The sequence below is a fragment of the Leptinotarsa decemlineata genome, unplaced genomic scaffold (assembly GCF_025532065.1).
Source record: "Leptinotarsa decemlineata unplaced genomic scaffold, Ldec_3_MD MMD2_P_RNA_scaffold_1, whole genome shotgun sequence".
Taxonomy (NCBI): Eukaryota; Metazoa; Arthropoda; class Insecta; order Coleoptera; family Chrysomelidae; genus Leptinotarsa; species Leptinotarsa decemlineata.
In genome coordinates, this window is record NW_027412523.1 from 5,683,969 (window position 1) to 5,708,459 (window position 24,491).

Here is a 24,491-nt window from a genome sequence, read left to right on the forward strand (position 1 = left end):
TAGGTGTCTCTGGTTATAGCAGATATGTTCGTTTATTACAAATACGAGCGCTCGTTTCGCTCGACAAACGTTCGATAATGCCTCGGAGTAACTCTGAGGATAATGCAGATCTGTGTTTAGTAACATCTGCTCTGTGTTCGACAAGGAGAAAAAATGTGATCGCTTAGCAGTGCTGCCGTTAAGGTACTATTGTACCGCATTCGGTACTATTCCATGATTTTGATACGAAGATACTACCCGGATCAATATGTAGACTATTCGGTACTATTTACTATAATCCCAATTTTTTACATTTTCACGTTGACTCCCATCGAGTACAGTAAAAAATAACAACAATATGTGTGGCAACAATGCAATTCCGTGTTTCAAGTTCCAGATCAGCAAATACCGTACTTGTGTCAAAATTGCAAGCTATCATCATAACTCTGCATTGTTTAATCCTGTGTTCTGTATTGTGCCTGTGAACTGTGGTTCTGTCATCTGTCAGTCAGTCAGCAGAACAGCAGTTTCAACTTCTAACATCACACCTCACCTTGAGAAATTGGTTTTATTGTTTTGTCAAAATAAAAAGGAATATGGACAGGTAAAAATAAATTCTCGAATCTAGCTACTTGAAAACGTCTTTAGTATTGTTCATTCTATTGTGACAGAAACCTAATTAAAACAAAACACATTTGCAATCGTGAAAGAGCAATTTGAAGAAGGAAAAAGACACCTTTTCATCAAATGTTCTGATTATGATCTTTCTCTTAAGGAATATTTCTTAGTTCCCAGCAAATTTTTTACTCCATATATTTTCCGAATTTGAATGGATAACATTATTACACGTTTGGCATTACTGGCATTTGGTCTGAAATGACTTATGCGCATGTGCCTTGCCTAGTCTTGCGCAGTACATTTTGGGTACTATTTTCTTGTCAATTTCTGTACTTTTTGAATTGACGTAGCGGCAGCACTGTCGGTTAGCTCTGAGATCAATTAGGATCAGACAGATTGTTTAAATGTATTTTTTCATATTTAAAAAAATTGGTTTTTTCAACAATTTTTTCGAAAATTACCTTTAAGTAAAATTTTTTACCCTTGTCAGAACATAGTATCTTCAATAAAGACTTCATGACACATTTTTATTGACATAATGATGCCTTCTTTAACACTCATTATTCCTAAATAGTTGTCAAACAAATATACCCATAACTTATTCAAGAAACACTTCATTGTAAGATTTTCACTGAACAGTTTCACAAAAACCCAACACATTTTCGTTATACATCATCATCTTCCGGCGTGTCTATACGTATATAACCTAAAACAAACATAAACTGATAAACTGATTTTATATATAATATTTTCAGTTTTTCTAGTATTATTACTTTATTGTGTAATATCTCCCTTCAGTATCCGTTTGTATTGTATGTGTTTGATTAAAATTGTTTAATGTACTTATGTCTAGATACCACCCGTCCGGGCTCCCCACAGGTGCAATGCTAATACTGGATAAAAATTCACCCACTGGAAATTTGAAGGCATGGAGATCCTTTCTTATTGTACATCTATGATATAAAACGAACCTACATACAAAATTTCAGCCTTCGAAAATTTACCGGTATGAAGAAACAGTAATGAAAAGGTAATTTTCATATGTAAACTCCACTCTTTCACCCATAATTTGGCATCGAAGGGTGGATTCAATTCAAAAACACCCCCAATAAAGAATTGCAGATCAATTTCAGCCCATAAAATCAATGAATAGGTGAAGCAGTTCCATGGTATTATAAGAATTAATCACCCGAAGAGGAATATTTTGTCGAGCCGCTGCCGGTCATAGGAAGCTAAGACGTAGGATCATAATTCCGATATCGAGAGGATTTTGTTTTTGGGTATCCATTGGAATATTATTAGGAATTTTATGCATTCATTCTGTGTTTCTCCGTACTGGGATTCAGAAGCCGTTCATTATTACTAGTTGTATTTAGGTATGTGATTTAGTTTATGTGAAAAGGAATAAAAGGTGTTACTCAAAGTGCGACCAGTGTTTGTTTCTATCAGTATTGATGTATTTCGAAATTTCTGAAGCAACTCAGAGTCCCTTAGCAGTTTCACTATTGCAGATTACACCACATCTTCTTGAAGAAACATCAATGAAAATTTCGCAGTTGAAAGTGTTACCATTGAAAGAATTTTTGGCCATTGGTAAGTTTTCCATCATTCGAAATAATATCAAGTATGAATGGCTTTCTGAAACCTTTGTGTAAATTTCTACCTAATTCTCTCAATACCAAAGTTTTTAATTTTTCAATTTCTTTGATATATAACCACCTATATGGAACTGCTGGACACGCTGCTACTAAAAATCCTATCAGTTTGCCAAAAATCTCTAATTTTCACAAACTCTTTCTCTCTCTCTCGAAATTTTCTAACATAATTCATGAAATTACATGTTTTTTGAGTGGTTAGAGATATCGATAAATCCTGGCTATAAAAAAGGAAGCCCAAATATTCAATGGGTGTGAGCACGCTTTTCTCCCTGTTTATTATGAACTCCAAAAGTTCTGATGTTTAGATAATGACCGTTATATTTCGTTTTAAATCTTTTTCAGTGCATCCTAATAAAAGCATATCATCAAAGTAAATAACTTACATCAATCCCTATTTTTGTAAAAAGGAACGGGGATGATTCCAAACCGAAAGGCATTAGAAGCAACCTTATTGGATTTTCAGATCTATATAGGTAGTTCATTCTTGGAGTAATATAAATTACACAGATCAGCAGAACAACAATTCGATTTATTTTGTTTTACAGTTATCACGGTGCTTACATTGAAACCATAAATTAAACGAGCTAAACATAATTTATTTGTTATAAACTTATTCTACAGTGAAACATCTAGTACAATTATTTGGCTTGTTCAAGTCTAATATAATCGGTATATGAAGTGATTAAATCGTCCATCTTGTAACCTTGAGAGGTTTCGCATAAAAGTTTCGTTTTTCTCATTATGTTTCCTATGGTTAGATGAAAGTAGGTAACCCCTGATGACCAATTACTCAGCTCAGAGTACTCATGGATGGCCAAAATATCCTGAAAGAAAAAATCGTTGAAAAAAAAAGGAGCAATATAATGATATCTTACTTTGGTCTGCGGATGTATAATATTGACTCCGTGTTTGTTGATGGCTATCAGGATAACCTCAGGATAAGTTGGTTCGGTGGACTGTTTCACCTCAAAGAACGTAGATCCGAACGTGGGCCATTTGAAAGTGGTCTTCAAAAATTGTGTCTTCGATTGCTCTCCGTTGATTCTCAAATTCCTGTATTCCGCCAAAATAGTTTTCCTCCACTCCGAAGAACTGGCAGCTTTTACGATATCACAGGGAATGCAATCCTTCAAGTCATGTTGTAGAGCAGACTGAACGTCAGAAACATTGTCTTCAAACTTGGCTCTAAGAATAAGGGCCGCAAGTTTGACTGCATCCTGTTTGCTACACTTGTGGTATCCTTTCAGGTACTTAGGCACTTCTTGATGATAATGAAAGATATGGTCGGCATTGTGGTCCTTCTCTGGCACCGTGTTCACCCAGAGCTTCTTCATAAAGAAGACTTGGTAATGAATATCGACTACAGTCTCTGTTAACAATTTCATTTATTAGATTAGATTAGAAAAACATAAGAGTCGCTTAATGAAAACAGTCCATCAGGCTTTATGGATTATCGAAACCGTATAATTTTGCTTTCATGGGAACATGTTTACACATTAATGGACCTTTAACTAATTGTTAAATTAGTTATTTTTTTTTCACATTTTTTTCTTCAAAATCGAGGTAAAACGATAGTCATAACGTCACTAACATTTGAAATATGAATTCTGCAACACCGTAAATCTTATTCATGTTGTGAATACTCTGACCCGTAACTTGATGACAATTAATTACACTATTCATGATAATAATTATGGAATTTTCACGATAAATTTTATTTAATAGGTAAGTACATGTAAATTACCAGTCTAACTAATGAAGCTAACGAAACGCGCCTTAAATGAAACTCATTGTGAAATTTCCAAAATTATCATATATTCATACTGCATAATTTAATTTTCTTCCTCTTCTTGTATTCTTGTTGTTCTGACTGTGAGTGCGACTTGTTTTTGAGATCGATTGGATAGTTAGTTCCGAAATTATGAAGCATTTCATATTAGGAAACAATGAGTTTATATTAGGAATTTTGATACAAACATTATTTGATTGAGTGGTACCTACTAATTTAAAAAAAATGAGGGTGTAGGTATACTAAGAATTTCAAGGTATATACAGTGATGTAATTGATGTGTGAATGTGTCCTTCTGAAAACAGAAGCATACGAGATGGAGAATTATTTTATTTCTATATACAAAGCAACAAACCTTGATAAACTGCATTCGATGTGCTATTATGTATTTCTATTACACGCTTTATATTAGATTCACCTGTATGTATGTATATATGTATGTATGATTGTTTGAATGCATGTTTGCTTGTAACTCTCAAGCTCGGGATCTGTATTGACATAATTATCGGCATTAGTGCTTGATCTATTCGCGAGCAGATGGCGCTGTAAGTAACCTAATTGATATTTCTTGATCTACTCGAAGGCAGATGGCACTGTACGTAACCTACTTGATATTTCTTCATCTATTCGCGTGCAGATGGCGCTGTACGTAACCTACTTGATATTTTAGCGGGCAGATGGCGCTGTAAGTAACCTAATTGATATTTCTTGATCTACTCGCGGGCAGATGGCGCTGTACGTTTAAAAATCTAAAAAACACGCTTTTAAAGAACATCGAACTAAAAGTTAAAAATAATTTTTCAAACAAGCTTAAAACAATAACGATCGAAAAATACTAGTATTATTGTGACAAAAGCAGGGGCGCTTTGTGCAATATTTTCATAGGATTTTTTCACAATAATACTAGTATTTTTCGATCGTTATTGTTTCAAGCTTATTTAAAAAAAAATATTTTCAACTTTTTAGTTCGATGTTCTTTAAAAGCGTGTTTTTTAGTTTTTTTGAAGTATATTTATTCACATCAGTTTTCATTTATATCCGTGATAATAATTATAGAATTTCACAATAAATTTTATTCGAAACGCGTTTCGCTACACGGTAGCTTTATCAGTTAGACGGGACTAACTGATAAAGCATCAAGTAATGGATCAGTGCATTCATAGTTTTCGTTTGATTTTGTTATAACTTACTTCCCCAGTTCGGATGCAACTGCCGTCTCCAATCGATCAGTTCGCTTAGGAAATCATAGAAAAACGTCTGTTGGGGAACCGAGAATACCTTGTCGGCGATGGCAACAAACAGACTGAAACCGTCCGTGGATTGCAACTCTAATCTTGCGGCTATGGCTTTGCAAAGGTCTGTGGCTCGGCTCATAGAGTCAACTTCAAATGCTTCATCCGTGTCGTCTGGGAAATGAATTTTGTGATATATTTCCATGCTCTTGTGTTGAATGGCATCCACTTCGATGGAGTATGGGGCGAACTTCCTTGGCCCAACCTGACAAAAGCATTTTCGAACGATAAAAACCGCTTATCGGGTAGTTCGTAACCAGGGAAATAGTTGTTTTGAGGGGGTACTTGCCAGATTGTATTGTGTAGGAACGTTGGGAGAAGAGAATGCATCGAATTTTCGATTGAAATATTCATTTTTAACGAAAAAACGGCATTTCGAAATTTGAGTGACAGTTTATTGAGAGATTCTCACTGGAGAGTTTACAAAAGTGTAACACGTGTTTAGCTACACAATCGCTTCCTCGAGCGATTTCATACTGACTAAATTCTACTTAATTTGTGTTTTATATAATAACAATCCGAACCATCGGACATCCGATGTTTTGGGACTAATTTGTTCCATGTAAGCGAAATTTTACCTTTTTCATGTAACTTTATTTTGGAGGAATCCTGTGAGTGATATCTGATTCAATTCCACAAAGAATGTTTGGAGTACAAACTGAATGGGAAAACATATTTTTCTATAATTCAATCTTCATATAAAAGTAATTGTTTCGAATTTTTTTTTTTTTGTGTAATTCATTGTTTACATAAAAGTAATTATTGTTTTGAAAGGGATTTTTTTCCAGAACGTGTTTGAAATTTACCTCTTTGAAGTAGAACGATAACCTACCTTTCCAAAAAAATCAATCTCTCTTTGAAATATAGCCCTTTGAATTGTACTTTATGTAATACAAAATTTGAATCAAATGACCTTTTATCTACTTATTGCTACTTAATGACTAATAATTTCACCTGAGTTATAGCGAAACTCATGTTGCAGTTTGGTGAACTGTCCAGTGAAAATCCCATAATAAAGTGTTGGTGAATAGGTATATAATAGATTCTCATTAAGTATCGGTTAATTCTATCATAAGGCATTTGGAATAATTTACTTACTTTTTGAGTCTTCTGCAGTCTAAGCAAACAATGCTCCACGAATGGATGAGTTCTCGATTTTAAGAACTTCTGAAGCTCCACGTTCAATTTCTCACTTGGCGAATACAGCCCTGTGATTAGATACATCAATTCCCAACCTCTTTCTTCACTCAAGGAAAGCCTATTGAACGTAAGTTGCTTCATAATCTGGCAGTACACCTCGTCTTTGAGCAACTCATTCCTCAAAGGCCCTCCGAAGATGATGTCCGTGTATTCGTTGCTGTATTTGGATTTTGGAGCTGGCAGATCGCCCATATACTTGAGGATGGCGGTGTATATATTGCACGCTTCTTTACTGGCGGTTTCGTCTGCCAGAACGCTCTGCAATAGAGGTTGGTATATCGGTTCGTTGGAGTATTTCCAGAGGTCTTCTTTTGACATTTTTCTCGCAGTCGTTAACACTGATGTCTTGTTAACAGTTCGTATTTTACCCTCTCTGAAGTGATCCGTGGCGTAGCTCGCCAAGGTGTATAGCTTCATTCTTTGCAACGTGGTGACTATCGTCTTGTGGGGCTTTCCGATTACTATACCTTCTTTTTTGAAGCATTTAAGAATGTCGGCAGGGGGACACTGCAACGTGGGTATAATGTAGACGTTTTCAGTTGGAAAGTCTCCGACTTTGCCATTACTTTCTCCGTATCCCCAGGTGGAATTCATCAGTTTTTCTCCGTCGAAGTCGTTCTGGAGAACGATTAGATCACCTTTGCGGAAAGACAAGAATGATTCTGCCCCTGAAAGTCACATAAAATAATTAATTGCATATTGAGTATTATTTTTATTTGATCAAAACAAAATAACCAACATTTCAAGAAGGAACTTCAAACAGAGGATTGTACAAGAATTTTTCGCTACGAAATTTATCCTTCTGAATAAATAAATGGTAAAAGGTTATTTTTCATTACATATGATCATTTTTTCGAAGTGAATTTGAGGGGGATTTTCCATTCGTCAGAGCGTTTATTCTGTGTTCACATCAATCAGTTAGAAAGTAGTAGTATACCATCTACGGTGTTCACAGGTGAATTTTAATCTTGAATTAATGAGAAGGGTTTCCCCACAAAAATAGCCAATGTTTGATAACTTATGGGTAACCGACCGCAGAAATCTCTTACCTGTAGGATGAGAGTGATCTTGCGTTGCGACACAGTAGACCGACCTCTTCTTCAGTCCATCGACGATATATTGCACCAAAGTGGATATGCTCTTCGCGTCCAAAGTATAAAAGGTGTACTCCTCCTTGGCCACCGTATGAAAAACGAACCGTAGCTCGGGCGTAACTTCGTAAGTCGCATAGGAAACATCTGCAAACATCAGTTCTAGCAGTATCTGCTCTTGATCGTCGATCATGAAAATTCCACTTCCGTTCACAGCAATGATCATGTCCTTTTTAGGAAGTTCCGGCCCAGACACCTGGATCGCCTCGTAAAATTTGGAAAAAAGTATCGGCCACGTCGACTGCGCGTATTTTACCACTGCCTCCTTTGCAGTGATCGCTGGCAAGTTTTGTTTGACGAATGCTAGGTTGGAGAAGGCGTTCATGATTTTGGTCTCCCAATCGGACAAGTCGCTCTGACTCGCTTTGACCAAGTAGGTCGGCATGTATTCTCCGATGCGAGTATGGAGAACGTTCTTGTTGAATTGGGGTCCGTTATCCACGAAGTACTGAGTCGCGATCAGTACGACCACGTCTGCTTCGTTGTTGCACCGATATTCACCTGCTTTCAAACCTCTTACTATCTGATGGTAGATCAAGTTGGTAGCGACGGAATCTTCCGAAGGATCGTGCCAAGGAGTGAAGATTTCCTTGCGTAGGAAGAGGCGCCACGGACAGTTTCTCTCTTCTTGTCCCTGCGGAAAAAATACCATACAGTGTGTTCATGGAGTAACGCATATAAGCTAGATCCAGATGAAAACTAACTCGGATCGATTTTTATTTTGATTTATTATTTTTTGAAATAATTCAATATACAAGGTGACCTACTTTCGAGAAGTGACATCTTCAGTAGCCACTTCAATAAAACACTCTTTTTGTATGTTTTGTTTTTTGAGCTGATTCCACAAGTTGCATCAAATTGGTACAAAGTGGACAACAGTACAAAATATAATTTGAAAATTCAATAGGAAAATAATACTTTTCTCAAATTTGCTACAAAATAATACACGAACGGTGTACGTTATGAAAATCAATTATGAAATTACATCGTTTGCAGCTATTAGATACACGGTATACTCTCAAGAACAGACAAAAAATAAGGATCACAGTAAATGTTCCAAGTGTTCTACATTGACCACTGGACAAAATCCTTCTCGGGAATTACGATGTGAAATTTTCACTTGAAGGTTAACAAAACCGCCACACTTGTTTCGATATACAAAAGCAGCTTCGGGCGTGACATCATTGTGATGTTACAATAGATTTTCATCAAGTACCGGTCACTTCTATCATATAATCAAATCTCTCGGCCTGGTACAGTGTGGATTTTCAGCTGCCGAAAAAAATTATGTCTTGCTGACGTAAATATTTTCAGGAACTACAAAGCCACATTATTTTTGGTGCAGATTTTACATATTTTCATCTTCTTTATTTTTTTTCTATTTTGTGTAGAATACCAGTAATATGATGAAATTGGTTCATAATTTGGTCGCATTCCACGAAATTTATTTATTTATTTATTTATTTGACACTTTGGTACATTGATTACATGTGCTAAGTCATAATTAAAAAACAAAAATAAAACTACAGAAGTTGAACAAAACAAAAACAATAAATATGGTTCACGTCCACAAACTTTCACAACATAGAAGTATTATATAAAAAATCGGAGAAGCTCTAGCAAATACTCTCAAAATGTCATGAAAAAGTGTCGTGCAAGAATTCCTCAAGACTGTAGTAACACTTCTGTAAGAGAAGTTTCTTCACCTCAATTTTAAAAAGTTTATCTGACTCGATTTTCCTAATAGATGCCGGCAAGTTATTATAACAGTTTGTTGTATTAAATAGTGGGGAGCATCTAAAGTGAGCCGTTTTGTGTGAGGGGGTTCTTAACAGTTTCCCATGACGGGTGTCTTTACCATGTATATCCGCATTTGTGACAAATTCAGTTATATTGTTACGGGCAAAAGTGACACACTTCAAGATAAATAAAGAAGGTGTCGTCAATAGGCCCTCTCTTAAGAAAATTGGTCTACAACTATCTTGAAAATCTATATTAAAAATTAGTCTCAGCAATCTTTTCTGGGCAACAAAAACTCGTGGAAATTCCCTTGCACATCCCCAAGAAATGATATTAAAGCTGATGTGAGAATAAGCCATAGAAAAATAGACATTCATCAATCCAAAATTATCTAGAGTGTTTTTCAATTGTTTGATTGAGTAATATGCGGAATTGAGTTTGTTGCAGACCTTCTGAATATGACCGCTCCAGGTCAAATTTTCGTCTAAAGACGTTCCTAAAAACAAGACTTCGCTGGAAGATCGAATACCATTTATTGTGGAAGAGTCACTGCTGAAATTTTTCCTAATAAATGATTTCATTGAAACAGATTTAGATTTATTCAGAATAAGTTTGTTACGTTGACACCAAGCACTGAATTTATCTATTATTTTATTTATTTTGTCTGACAACTCAACTTCGTTTTTGTCGGCCACAGTAATTGCAGTGTCATCCGCAAACATGGTTATGTGACACTCAGAAAAGAATTCAGACAGGTCATTTATGAAATTGAGGAACAACAATGGTCCCAGGACAGAACCTTGAGGCACTCCTAGTTTTACATCTTTGGGACTTGATAAAATTCCATTGCAGCTAACTATTAGACTACGGTTTTCCATATATGATTTCACCCAGTTCAATAGATTATTTGGGAAACCTAGGCCTGCAAGTTTAATTATAAGAAATTCGGAAGAAATGGTATCAAATGCTTTTGACAAATCGAAAAAAAGTGTTACAACTAGTTTATTCGAGTCAACCTGTGTATAAATGAAATTTAATAAATGGTATGAATAATCCGATACATATCTTTTGTTCCGTCCGGATCATATCGCCAAATCCAATCTTGGTTAAAATTTGGATGTTCACATTTCAGTTGAAAATGATGAGATAACTTTCGATTACATTTCACGTAAAAGTGCCTACGTTGAAATATTAACAATATAGAACGGAATATCTTTTAGATCACTAATAGATATCATAATAACAATATAAGGTTTATTTTCATTTGTGCATTAAAATAGTTAAGGAAAAGCAGAAGTGGACCTCTTCTCGATGCGCGTTTTTCATCATCCAAGTTGGAGACTTTATAAGATGAAACGTGCGTCAAAAAGAGTGTTGCAGTTCTGGTGTTTGGGAAAAGTGTTTGTTATTGTTATTGAAGTAATTGTAATGAAAATACGTTTCATATCATTTTGTGTTACGTTTATCCTTTACTCATTATTTTTTAATTAAATCACAATTTTGGTTTGTTGTCCACCATGTACCGATTGGGAGCAACTCATATCATTTTCGGAATCATGTAGTTCAGTAAGATAGCTCCGAAAATTGAAAAAAATTAAAAATATAATAAGAATGCAGATCCCTCTGTACAATGAATTATTATTTGATAAAACTGTTAGTAAAATTCAATAATGGAGCTATTTCAGGGATTCAGGAATCAAGAATACTGTTCATTTGGTTCATAATGAATATATGCGTTACTCTCTGGATGCACTGTGTATTATCAAAGATAGTTGCAGAAATTAACGACAGTTTTATTATTCAAATCTACCAGTAAACTTATGAAGAAGCTTGTGTGAGGATTTGAGTAATTATTCAAAGTTTTGGTTGTTATAAAAATATCCATCCTCAGAAATAAGCTCACCTGTTCTTTGGCATATTGCTCACATTGAGAAATGGCATCCATAATATTATCACTCTCGCTTCCCAAAGACATTACCTTGTCATACAAAGTTACGAATAGAGAAAATCCGAAGACATCCTTTAGATTAAGAGTGGTACTTATTTGTGCGAGAAGTTCTTCTGAAGTTGTAGCCGAATCAACCTGAAAATGAATAGGTTAGAGGGCTACTAGAATTCATGGTCTTGCAGGCAAAAAGTGTCTAACCTCCACTATTTGACTGGTACCGTCCATGAGAGTGACTTCGAGGTGCATAGGAGCCTTATTCTTGGTGGCCATGAGTTCCAACCAGCTTGGGGGCTGTGTTCTAACCCCGTTTTGGTGCGTTCGATTCAACCTCCCTTCACAGTATGGAGCATATCCTGGAGGACCAGATCTTATAAAGGATCTCAGATAGTTTATGAACTTTTCCGATGGAGAAAAGCAGCCCACACAAAGTGAGAGGAGTATCCAACCTCTCGCGTATGAAGATTTGATATAGTTATTGGTGAGTTGTTTGCAGATCATTGCCAGAATTTCGTCTCTGAAACGTAGAGAATAGTTCCTAAAGATTTCACAAGAAAGACTTACAATTACTCACCTTAGTTCCGGACGCAAAATGCCGTGGCCAATGATAAAGTGTAATTTTTCCAAGTTGTTTGTTCGTCTCTTGTGTAACCATTCATTGTATTTATCCAGGGCAAAAGTGTCTTCTACCAAGCCTTTCCTGACGTCTTCAAGCAATTTATTTTTTCTCTTCAGAGTCATGTTTATCAGTTTCTTTCTGCTTGATTTTGTTGCAGAGGCATATTTTTTTTCTTCTTTGAGTATTTCCTGGTACTCTTTACGATTCGTGAAACTTTTGCCGATCGACTCTGAGATGATTTGCATGATGGGAACGTTTTCTTTCGTCGAATTGTCGTATTTGGGCTCCGGATAGTCTCCCATGAACCTGAGGATGGTTATCCACAAGGCTTGTGCGGCGATCACGTCATCTGGGGTCGGAAGATAATGTAGGGATTCCTTAAGAGGTTTCTTTGAAAACTGATAGTTGACATTGTTCGTAAAATACGTTGCTGCATATATTCTAAAGTTGAACTCGCTTAGATCTTCTTGGAAAGGTCTATCAAACGTTTTCTGCGTTGGAGTTGGTGGTTCCTGAAAGACATTTATTTTTGTACCAATATATTTTCTCGAGTATTTTACTTCACAAAATTGACAATTTTACATTGAAAACTGAATGCAAAAAAATATTATCAATTATTACACTGGGATAGACACGGATAGAATAAATCTGGATATTATTTTAAATTGAAGTTTTTTTGATAATCCCAATAATGATTATTCCGTGATTGGTTTATTCTCATTTATATCAGGGATATTCGACCTGGGTCTATTTCGAAGTAATAATGAATGCTAACAAAAGATAATTTTTGTTTCAGAAATATATGGAAATAACCGAAAATTTATGAAGTTGACTTTTTATTGCAACTTTTTTATTTATATAGGTATTAGAAATATGTTTATACTTTGCCATAGAAACTTGAGCTATCAAATATATTCAGTTTTTATACCAGGTCGTCCCTCGTCTTGAACTCCCATAACTTTGGAATTTTGAATAGGAATCTGTTAGGAACTGAATTAACCCAGATATTTCTGTTTAGGTAATTTCATTATCACAACAAATAAATTTAATCTACTACTGATATTGCAAATTATGAAGCCATTCAAACTTACCGCGTATTATTTATATCAATACAAGTACATAGAACATGAATGCGTTTTCAGATAGGACCAGTGGTGAACATACTTCAATGGTTTATAATGCCATGAGTAGTAAAGTGTTATTCTTCCTATTACAGTAAGGTTCTCGAATCATTGTTTGATATATTTTATAAATATCATTATTTTTTCCATAAATTACCCTATTTAATTATATTTCTGTTATGTAAATGCTCAATAATGTTCAAATAAGTTTGGCGTACAAGAAATCATAATACACGATACAGTCACTTGAAGTCAGAAAAAACTTCCAAGTAGGAGGCCATGCTATCGATAAATGTAGCGTGACCAATGGTTTCGTTTTAAATTTAGAGAAATGATTGAAGTTAAAGTTGTTTCTAGCGTATATTGAAAATTTTGGAAAATCATCATCAGTATACTTAATAGTAATTTTTCGGAGATTACATTATTTATACTTACCACCAGAGACCCATTGATCCCGTTTTCGTCAGCCTCAAAAATTTCTCTAAATGCTTTGTTTATAATATCTCGGGGTGATTCGATGTCTTCGTTTGCTGGTTTTTCCTCGCTTACATTTTCTTGGTTCCGGTGATAATTTGCAAGCTTCTGCTGCATCGCAGTCTCAGCCTCAGCCTTGTAATTTTTATGACCACGCTTCATCAGATCTGCCTCTTCACTCTTCCTCTGCTTGACAATAGCGAAAATGTTCCCAAACTGACTGTGTTTTCTAACTATATATCCCCGACTGCTAGCCTGAATAGATACGATGTTCTTTCGAATTTTTTGATAGGCGTGCGCGAGCTGCCTGGAAATGATCACGGATTGCAGACGTTGGAACCCGTTGCGGATCATTAGGTATCTCTTTCTGTAGCCTCTGGCCCTAAAGTGCTTCTGCAAGACTATAGCGGCCGCCCGCTTCTTCAGGAATCGTCTCCTGTGCACCCAGCCTTTGACCACTCTCTGCAAAGTGCTCACGGCTTGCTCCAGTATTTTGTTGCGTAGCTCTTCTAGAATGTCGTTGTCGTTGTGTTTGAGGAACACCTTCGTATGTCCGAGCTGATAGTTCTTCTGCTCTACGTCGCGAAATGCCTTGGCTAGAATTTTCGTGGCGGAAGCCTTGCAGTCGCCTTTGGCTGATGGCGGAATGTTACTTGCCAAGAACCGAAACGTGTCGACAAACTCGATGTACGTGTACCGGATGGGATACCCTGCCTTTCGGATTTTTGCAGTTTCCATCATGCCGGAATAGCGCAGCTGTCTTGTGCATAGGCTTCTGTCGAATATCTGGAAAAATTAGTATCGAGAAATTTTTCTATGAAACAATCCCCATTAGAGTTATTTGACTTCGCTGTGATCTTAACAAAAGACATGAGAGTTATAATGATTTCATACTTGTTTTCAGAGAAGACAACAACGCAAATAATCAATCAGTCAAAATATACTTCATTGCCCTTAAGAAGATTCAATCAATCAATCAATCAATCAATCAATAAATCAATCAATCAATGTATTCATTGTAAATGAAACATTACAACGTCGTTATTTCCTTAGTATTAAAATTAAAATACATATACACAGAGATGCACAGATCAAAATAAAATAAATAAATATATACAAAATTATCATGCACATGTAAACCTACAAGAGATGCAGTACATGTATTATTCATTTATAAAATCTTCTATTGAATAGAAACATTTTTCTATTAGGACATTTTTCAGCCAGATGGAGAATTCATTCGAGTGTTTCTTTTTTGCAAAGTCTGTAATTTTATTATATAATTTTGCGCCCCAATAATCGCATCCTTGCTGTGTTTTCTTCAATGGATGAAGAGGAACTTGCAGTAAATCTTTATTTCTGGTATCATAAGAATGATTGAGTACATTTTTTGAGAACATCTCTGGATTTGCATATTTTAGACAACTATATATATATATATATATATATATATATATATATATATATATATATATATATATATATATATATATATATATATATATATATATATATATATATATATATATGCACTGGGAATGGTGAGGATTCTTTGTTGACGAAAAGCCTCTTTGCAGCTATCTCTATATGCAAGTCCGCATAGAATTCTGATGGCTTTTTTTTGCTGAACAAATATTTTGTTTGAATCAGAACTTGTGCCCCACAAAAGGATTCCGTAAGTTGCTATGCTGTGACAGTTTGAAAAATAGGTTATTTTAGCCGCTTGATGTGTTGAGATTGTTTTCATTCTCCTTATACAATATATTGCTGAATTAAGCTTCTTACTCATTTTGCTTATTTGTACCTTCCAATTTAGTTTTGAGTCCAGATGTATTCCAAGGAATTTTAGTGATTTTTCCTCTGTATTGTTTTTGCTTGAAATCATTAGCCTTTGAGTTTTTTCTTTGTTTAGCAGGAGTATATTTGCCGTAAACCAAATATCTGCTTCGGCTAGAACTTGCTCTGTCTGTTGTCTTATGTCACCTTCATCTTTGCCTTTAACTAGAAAAGTTGTATCATCTGCATATGCACTTGATGCCTAAACCTTGATATTTTCGAGAAGATCGTTTGTGTAGATGATAAACAGAATTGGCCCTAAAATAGAACCTTGAGGCACTCCTTGAGTTACCGGAATTGTCTGAGATAGTGAATTTTTCCACCATGTCGATTGAAAACGATTTGACAGGTATGACTTGAGCAGTTTATACGAAATTCCTCTTACTCCATAATATGATAATTTCTCTAACAGTATTTCATGGTCAACAGTATCGAAAGCTTTACTCAAGTCACAGCTTAATATCTGGGAGTCCTCTTGATTATCAATGGCATCTATGATTTTTTGAATAATCTCTATCCTACTGACAGTCTATAAAGCAAAAATAAAGAAGACACTAAGAAATACAAACCATGAAAACAAAAAATTAAAAAATGTTAACAAACTCGGTGATAATGATCAAATCACGGTTTAAATGGAACTCAACAAAAAACATTAAAATTGTTAAACTTACTTGGGGTTTTTTTTCGTTATTGGGCTTGATGCACCTTACGAAATAAGGATGGCAGGACCCTAGAGTTTTCAAGAGCTGGTCTAAGGACATTTTGAACTGAGCTGATAGTGTTTTTTTCAATGCAGAGTCAAGTTCGCCTTTGAAGAGATTTTTAAGAAGGTTGTTTCGAGATCCAATCACCAGATTTTTCAAGTCTTGACTGAACGTATCGCGGTTTTTCTCAAGAAATCCTACAATAAAATACATGATAACATTTATATGATGAAAGTAACACGGACGGATACCTGGTATATCGTAATAAACGTCCCCAGCGAAATGACGAATTCCAAACGAGGGCGTAATATCATTTTTCAATTTGATGTACTTTGCGTGTTTTTCGTGTTGTTTATGTAACTTGGACAATAAGGAAAAGTCCGTGCCTTTCGGAAACTTGGATTCTTCATCGATCAACGAAAGAACGTTCAACGGTTTCATTCCCAGCAGATCCAAGATATCCTGGTTATCGATGAACGTTATATTGGACCAGTTTATTCCTTCTTTGGTGTAGTATTCCTGCTCCAACTTAAAGATATGGTTGATGAAAAACTGCTGGAGACTTTCATTGGTATAATTTATGCAGACTTGTTCGAAACTGTTGATTGAAAAATTTTCGAATCCAAAAATATCCAGCACGCCTATTGACGATTTTGATTGTAGCTTCTTGGATGAAATTACTCCATTGACTTTGTCGACAATAAAAATGAAAAGTTGCCCGTATATACCTTTCACGAAGGCATTCCGAGATTCCCCGGCTTGATCTTTTGATAAATTTGCCACCACCTTATCTCCGTGGGCATACAAGGTTTTTTTTGTGAGGGATTCTCCGAGATCAAACTTGTTCACTTCTAGTAGTCTGGCAATTTTCTCGTTGAGGTGGACATCGCCTATCTCGGAACTGTCGGAGTGGTTGACGGTACCGCTTTTGAATCTGAGGTTGCCCAGATGTAGAATTGCTGCCAGCAAAGAGAAAATGTCGGTGATTTCCGTTTCGGTGAAGTTGAGCACTTTAAATGCTGCCGTGATATCCGAAAATTCTTTTTGTTCATTTCTTCCTTGGCAAACTAGAGTTCTTCCTGTTACATATAATGAAGGGTTCATTTTATTATTATTCAAACATACTTGATTACCTTACCAAAAATGCATTTTATAGTACTGAAGAATTTCTTCAACTCTAGCTATTATTGTATAGTTACTTTATTTTACTTGTACAAATAAAAAAAAATAGATTTCACAATTTTAACTAATTTAAGCTACTTGCATATATTATCTGTCACTGTTCTTGCATCTTTTTATTATGCCTACTTAACTTCTAATAACATGTATATATACACTAATTATAGATAAGTACAATTGCTTTATGTTCGGTTCTGACTAGTCTGATAAAGTTTTATACTGTATGTACCACATGTATAAAATCTTTTAATGATGAATAAATTTCTATTCTATTCTATTTCTATTTCTACACGTATCTTTGACTACAACCTCAACTATACTTTGTATTATTATTTTTCTGGGTTGTTCTTAGACAAATATATTATATAAATAGAACATATTCAAAGTTTTACCAAGACAAATGACAAAAGTAGTAATAAGTATCACTGTTGAATCTGCTACATTCGATGAAAACAAAGCAAAGCCGATTTTTCAAAGATGGTATTCATACAATAATCGCACGGATTGCCGATTTTTAATTTTAAGACAGAAATTTTTTGAACATACTTTCTTTTTACCTTATTACTTGTATTCCTTCGATTCTACATTGAAACTTGGTTTTATTGAAAGGAAAACAAATTATGAAATTATGAAACAACAAGAACAAAAAATAATTAGCGCTCCGGGGCGACTTGATTAATCCAGTGTCGCATTTCAGCTGCAGGAAAACCCGGAAAACAGCACCATATCATCTGAAGATCTGGATCTGACAATGTCCTCTCTTTCATAGAATAAAATGTAAGGTGTCTTCAGAGGCTTGAAACTTTATTATTTTTTTTTGAAGCTTTATAACTTCTATTTAATTATATGCGAGCGCTTTCGACAGCTGGCAGTGCTATCATCTTCTTGGCTCTACTCAAACTGTCAGTTTGAGTTTGAGTGTGAGGTGACTTTATGGAATTACTATGGATTTTCATCGAGTAACGGCCGAATCAATCAGAAAGTTATGATTCATTGTTTGTGAAGATAAAAATTTAATTCGATTTTAATTCAGGTATAAAAATAACTTAATGTTCAAAAGTGATAAAAGTGATAATTCATTAGCTCAAACAACGAAATATCTGTATGGTGCATATGAGAAAAATTAAATTTCAAAGAGGCATATTTATAGGAGATTGATGTGATGCCAAACAATGATGTTCTAAAAATATTAAATCGCATGCAATGAACATAATCACACTATCAGTCACGTCCACCTCCCGTCGTCGTCACCTCCGTCGGCGATTGCAGCGTGACGGTGACGGTGCGGAGACGTGACGGTGACGTTACGGCGATATATGTGAGATGTGTTAATATTGGCAGGGCATTAATGAGAAATTGGGCGACTTTTTCATTTCCAATCAACCCCACCGTGTTTACAATTCAAAAAAAACAACAGTATCTCAAAAATAAAAAAAATTACCGCCTTTAAGATAGGTATATGACTCGGCGTCTCCCAAATCTAATCGTTTCTTTTCTTCTTTGCTCATACCAGCCAGCATGCTATAAAAAATATGATAGTTACGATCACCGTCACTTTGGAAAACAAGTCTACTTTTCTCCAAAAGGTACTGATCGATATGGGCGCCCTCTATGTTTCCCGCTTTGTTGAATCGGATATCGATATACTTTCCGAACCGGGAAGAATTGTCGTTTCTGACGGTTTTAGCGTTACCGAATGCTTCTAAGATGGGATTCGCTTCCAAAATTTGTTGCTCTATCCAAGTATGCTGAGCGCTCGTTGAAGCGAGGTACTGAAGAATAAGTTTCGTACTTTCTGTTTTCCCTGCCCCACTCTCTCCACTGAAATTTACGACTATTCAATATACGCTTTTTCTCAAAATCAGATACCTACCTGATGACTATACATTGATCCTTTTTAGTGGTCATCATGTTCGTGTAGCTATTGTCTCCAATTGCAAAAATATGGGGAGGCTTTTCCTCCTTTTTTTTGTTTTTGTACTCTTTGACGAGAAAGTTGGTGTATATTGGCAGAATTTCATAAGGATTTATCGCTACTAACATAGAACCTGTATATGTCTGCAAAAATATTGGAAAATGTAGATTCATAAAAGATATGAAAATCATGTCATAAGATTAAAAATGCCTGACAATGAAAATTGTTGATATTTGATAATTCAGTTGATATAAAAAATGGTTTATTTGAATGTGTTTAGTAATGATGAATTAAATATGGATATTTTCAGTTCTTGATGAGCTATAGTTAAAAAAAAGAATAAATTCTCACGTATATCAGTTTTTCGTTGTATCTCTTATGTAAATTCCTGAGGATAGCGTATTCTTCCAGTTCTCCCAAATTGATCATATCTTCAACCCCTTTGATAGAAGAGATATGCATTTTTTTGAGAATTTGCCGGTTCGAAATATACGACTGTCTATTATCATCGTCTTGAATTTTGATTCTGGTCGATTCAATAGCAACTATTTTTCCTCCAATTGGAATGTTGAATTCACTTTCCATTAGGGGTTTCGCCCAGATGTAATCACCCTGTAGTAAAATTATTATTGACATACATTAATACTCTAACACCCTTACAATAATCTATAGGAGTAAATATATCTATTGAAAACACTTTCCCAACATCAGAACAAAATAACGGTTTCTCAATATGCGTTTCGTTAACCAAGTTAGCGTCCTCAGGAGATCATTAGTCAAAATGATCATTAGTCATAATGATCTCCTGAGGACGCTAACTTAGTTTAACAAACGCACTTGGAGAAATCGAAATTTTGTTCTGGTGTTGGGAAAGTTTTTTTCAATAGGTTAATTTTACTGCGCCACAGAGGTTCCAGTACGAACTATCAAATAAAAGATGGTCATTTCTGATGAAAAAGTTTATATAATATGAGGTCTAATTTCTTCATCGGTTTCGAATATTCATTTTTGTGATATTTACAGAAAACTGAAAAAAAGTATTGAAGTGCTGGTATTTAGAAAAGTGCATGTTTTGGATTATTTCTATGGCAGAGGTTCCAGTTTTACCATTTGACATATTTCATACTTTTATTTCACTTTTTTGCGATACTCTTTTTGGAACAACAACTCCAAATACTCGTTCACCGCATTATGAAGCAATTCCTTTCATTTTTTATTTTTACAGTTTTTTTTTGTTACTTCATTTTTATTTCAGTCGTGTGACTGATTATTATCTAGTTTTTGTATTTATATAGTAAAATGTTTTTTTAAATCAATGATTTCGTTTTATTGTATAAATATTTTAGTATACAGGGTGTTTCAAATCCGATCCTCACCATTGGGATCTCGGAAACTATGAAAGATACGAAGATGATTAAATTGGGGCAAAGTTGCGCATTTACCTGACTATCAATATTCCGCTGAGAAAGTTCTTATTTCTTATCATGATAGGATTTAACTTTGATGTTTCTAAATTTGACTTTCAATTTGTTACTCTCAATGCCATTTTGTGATTGTACAAGTCATTGAGTTTTTGGCGAAAAATGGCTTTCACGAATTAAAAAAAAAAGGGATATGATACAAATTTATTACAAAAACGATAGAAACAGTGTTAGGACATCAGAAATGTATTTAAACTTGTATTCCGAAAGACGACAACCACATCGAACCATGTTCAAGTTCAAGCCGAGGAAAAAAATACGGAGACAGAATGGACCAAGAAACTAAAGAAAATTTTATAAATTTTGTGTGTATGAGTTAAGCTAGACATTGTGTCCTTTACGAAAAATTAATAATTTGCAGATGAACATGAACCCGGGGAAATCTACACATCAAATTTTGGCTAATTTAACTAATAAGAAAACCTAATTTTTCTGTTTTCCTTGAAAATGTAATTTGGACAGATGAAAGCACTTTTACGAATTGTGGAATATTCAACCGAAATAACGAACACATTTGGAGCATAAGCCACTCTAGGCAGTTCCGAGAAATTCGACCTCAAGTGCGATTTAGTATTAACGCGTGGACAAGAATTTACAAGGATAGAATTTTGGGTTCTCATTTATTTGACGGAATTCTGAATGGAGAAACCTATCACCAGTTTTTGATGTCGATTTTCGAAGACAATTTGGATGATTTACTATAACAACATCTATAACAACTTCTATAACTAACTATAACAACATCTGGTTTCAACATGATGGTGCTCCACCTGACACTACCAGAGTATCTGACTGAAAGGTTTAGTGATAAATGGATAGGAAATAATAGGCCGGTGAGGTGGGCAGCAAGGTCTCCAGACTTAAATGTTATGAATACATTCTTATGGGATACACTGAAAAATAGAGTTTATAGTCAGAGGGAATATCAAAATATTGAGGACCTTCAATACAGTTCGGAAGATTGAGGAGGAGGGAAATTAATCGTGCAGTGAATAATATTGGAATAAGAACACAGTTGTGTTATCAAGAACAAGGCCAGCATTTTGAGCATTTAATATGATTTACTTTTGTCTTTACATTTTAATTATTTATTGTTATTTGTTCAAAGTTCTATTTTCATTGAAAAGGACATAATGTGTAGTTTACCTCATACAAACCTCATTTATCAAAGTTTAATTGTTGATTATGTCTCCATATTGTTTCATTTGTTTTTCAAACGAACTAAACTCGGTGAGATTTTGATCCAATAACTTAAACATAGTTCGATGTGGTTGTCGTCTTTCGGGATACAAGTTTAAATTTATTTCCGATGTCCTAACACTGTTTCTATCGTATTTGTAATAAATTTGTATCATATCTCTTTTTTCTTCATTCGTGAAAGCCATTTTTCGTCAAAAATCAAGATCTTTTTTACAATAACAAAATGTCATTGAGTGTAACAAATTTAGAAACATCAAAGTCAAAGCCTATTATTATGATAAGAATTAATTTTTTTCAATATCTTTTCGAAAAAGAATGATAACCTATCATACATCATTGACAAGGTAGAATCTGGCTCTATTCAAAACAGAAAGAATTCAATGTAGCGCCCATGAGAAAAAATAAAGTTGATGATGGCCGGAAGATGAAACGTCAGATAGCAAATCTGGAAACACCATTATGTAGCAGGGAAAAAGTGGCAATGTGAAGTGCATTTATTTTCGAACCCTTCGAAAAATGAAGCCAGAAAAAATAAAAAATATTTTCCAAAATTTCTGTTTTTTCCGATATCTCCGGATATACTCGGAATTTCAGAACTTTCTTGACAACGGCATATTGTTAGTCAGGTAAATGCGCAATTTTGCTTCAATTCAAACATCTTTGTATCTCTCATAGTTTCCGAGATCCCAATGGTGAGGATCGAATTTGAAACACCCTGTTTGTTCGAAACTCATAAGGAGGGTGTTGTACAACGCATACCAAATGGAATGATAAAATACTCAGTATTCTTTTAAGTTAAGTATTCGTAAGTACCCATTTCCTAATTTCTGTTAATATTTTCACTTTTAGAATAACGATTATGATTTGTATATCACTCACCAATATTGGATTTTGTGCCATTATACTTAACACTATTTTATTTTGCACAGTTTGAAAGAACTACATGAAATTATGGATTTGGCAAACATCAAGTTGGCGTTTCTTATCAATAAAATTTGTCACCATATCGATTTATTTTCATGATTGTTTCGTATCATATCAGTACTACTTTTGTTATCAGAATTTTTCATTGTGGAGATAATTTGTGATTAACTTATCAGATGGACTCTTGGCTGGGTCTCACGCTCTTACAAATACAGGAAAACCAAAATTTTTATACACGTTTCCATTAAATTTTTGAAGCTGCATATACCGAATACGGGGGAAATCGTTATTTTAGTAATGGAACTTGAATTATTAACTAACTATTCATTCGCGTCAATTTCAATTTTTCATTTTTTTGAAGGACTTCCATTGTCTAATATGATATGAAATGACTTAAAATCCCTAAGAGAATCAATAAAATTAAAATGAATTGCTAATAATAACAATTATATTGAGCAAAAAACTCTGAAAATGAAATTACAATAAAATAAAACACAAGCAACAATTGAAAAATTGAACAATTGAAAAGTCATCACCATAACACGATTGTGAAGTAACGTCGTCAAACGTCGTGAAGTAACTTGGCTTGAAATCTAAATCTTTTAATTTTTATTTCTTTTCAATATTTGATTGTTGCTTGTATTGTATTTCATTGTAACTTTATTTCAGGGGTTTTTTGCTTATCTGGTTGACTGCCGACCATATTTTTGAGGTACTCTTGGATGCCGTTATGTTTTATTTGTTTTTTTGCAATTCGTGTCGTCAATTATAAGTCTGAAAAAATCTATAGGTTTGCCTGTGCCCGGAATCGCTCTCAATTATTTTGAATGTAAACTGTTTCAATGTACCTGTTTTTGTCCACTTGGAACTTATTTTGCGCATTAATCGAAGCTGAATTAGTATTTACAACCGAAACTGAAATATTACATAACAACTTTCTGATTCGAAAAGATATTCGTTTTCGAACACTGGCATTTTCTATTTCCACTGCTATTTTCTGAACATTGCAATAATTTTTCATCTGTGAGTGCTTTCCTACTGTACACATGTAAGTTATATCCTTTTTTTCTAGGCTTAGGTTAGGTTAGGTTAGGTTAGATTAGGTTAGGTTAGGTTACCCTCACGGACCACAGATTTATCCGGTTTGGTATAGCCAGTACTGGCCAAAAAAAGCCAACTGCAAGTCAACGCCCATCATATGATTGGACCGTCTTCAGGAATATAATGGAACTAAAGATCGGAAACAGGCAACCCGGACTGATCGAGTACACGGACGCCCTAAAAATGGCTACCTCTGGATGCATTAGAAGACGAGAGGGGCGCCTAAAGCCAGACCCTTATTGGTGGAACGAGGACATAGAGCAAACCAGAAATATGTGTAATAAAATAAGAAGGACCCTTACACGTCTAAGACGGCTCACAAACAACGAACCGAGGGCTAGGGAGGCCATGGAGGCATACACGAAGGCTAGGAGAGAGCTTAAAATGAAGATCACGAAAGCAAAAAAGACCCGCTGGAAACAAATGTGTGACGAACTGGATAATGACATCTGGGGAGATGGGTATAAGGTAGCACTAAGGAGCCTTCGCCAACTTAGGCCCTATGAACTGGATCCCGATGTAAAAATGGAAATAGCAAGAGAGCTTTTCCCACCCGGTCAAGACC

General features: G+C 34.9%; 1 protein-coding gene and 1 long non-coding RNA gene across 2 annotated transcripts; one reads left to right on the top strand and one right to left on the bottom strand.

The window, feature by feature from the left end:
* Window positions 1-466: 466 nt before the first annotated feature.
* Window positions 467-20,411, top strand: LOC141487002 (uncharacterized). The gene is made up of 3 exons (XR_012468161.1): window positions 467-583; window positions 1,451-2,190; window positions 20,244-20,411. It is a non-coding gene; the product is annotated as an uncharacterized lncRNA (long non-coding RNA).
* On the bottom strand, window positions 2,764-22,939 carry LOC111503937 (myosin-VIIa). Its single transcript, XM_023158375.2, has 15 exons — window positions 22,781-22,939; window positions 19,572-19,832; window positions 19,179-19,363; window positions 18,747-19,126; window positions 16,378-17,205; window positions 16,094-16,323; window positions 13,548-14,372; window positions 11,947-12,503; window positions 11,574-11,889; window positions 11,331-11,510; window positions 7,586-8,321; window positions 6,435-7,204; window positions 5,235-5,541; window positions 3,131-3,624; window positions 2,764-3,079 (listed from the first exon to the last, which is right to left on the bottom strand). The coding sequence occupies exons 1-15, from the start codon at window positions 22,799-22,801 to the stop codon at window positions 2,894-2,896; spliced, it is 6,276 nt and encodes a 2,091-aa protein (XP_023014143.2). The 5' UTR covers window positions 22,802-22,939; the 3' UTR covers window positions 2,764-2,893.
* Window positions 22,940-24,491: the final 1,552 nt, after the last annotated feature.

Excerpts from the sequence above, each read along its gene's own strand:
- LOC111503937 (XM_023158375.2), bottom strand. The coding sequence starts at position 22,801 with ATGGCACAAAATCCAATATTG. Across the intron at positions 19,833-22,780 it reads TGGCACAAAATCCAATATTG|GGTGATTACATCTGGGCGAA; the intron begins GTGAGTGATATA and ends ATTTTACTACAG. Across the intron at positions 19,364-19,571 it reads ACAACGAAAAACTGATATAC|ACATATACAGGTTCTATGTT; the intron begins GTGAGAATTTAT and ends ATATTTTTGCAG.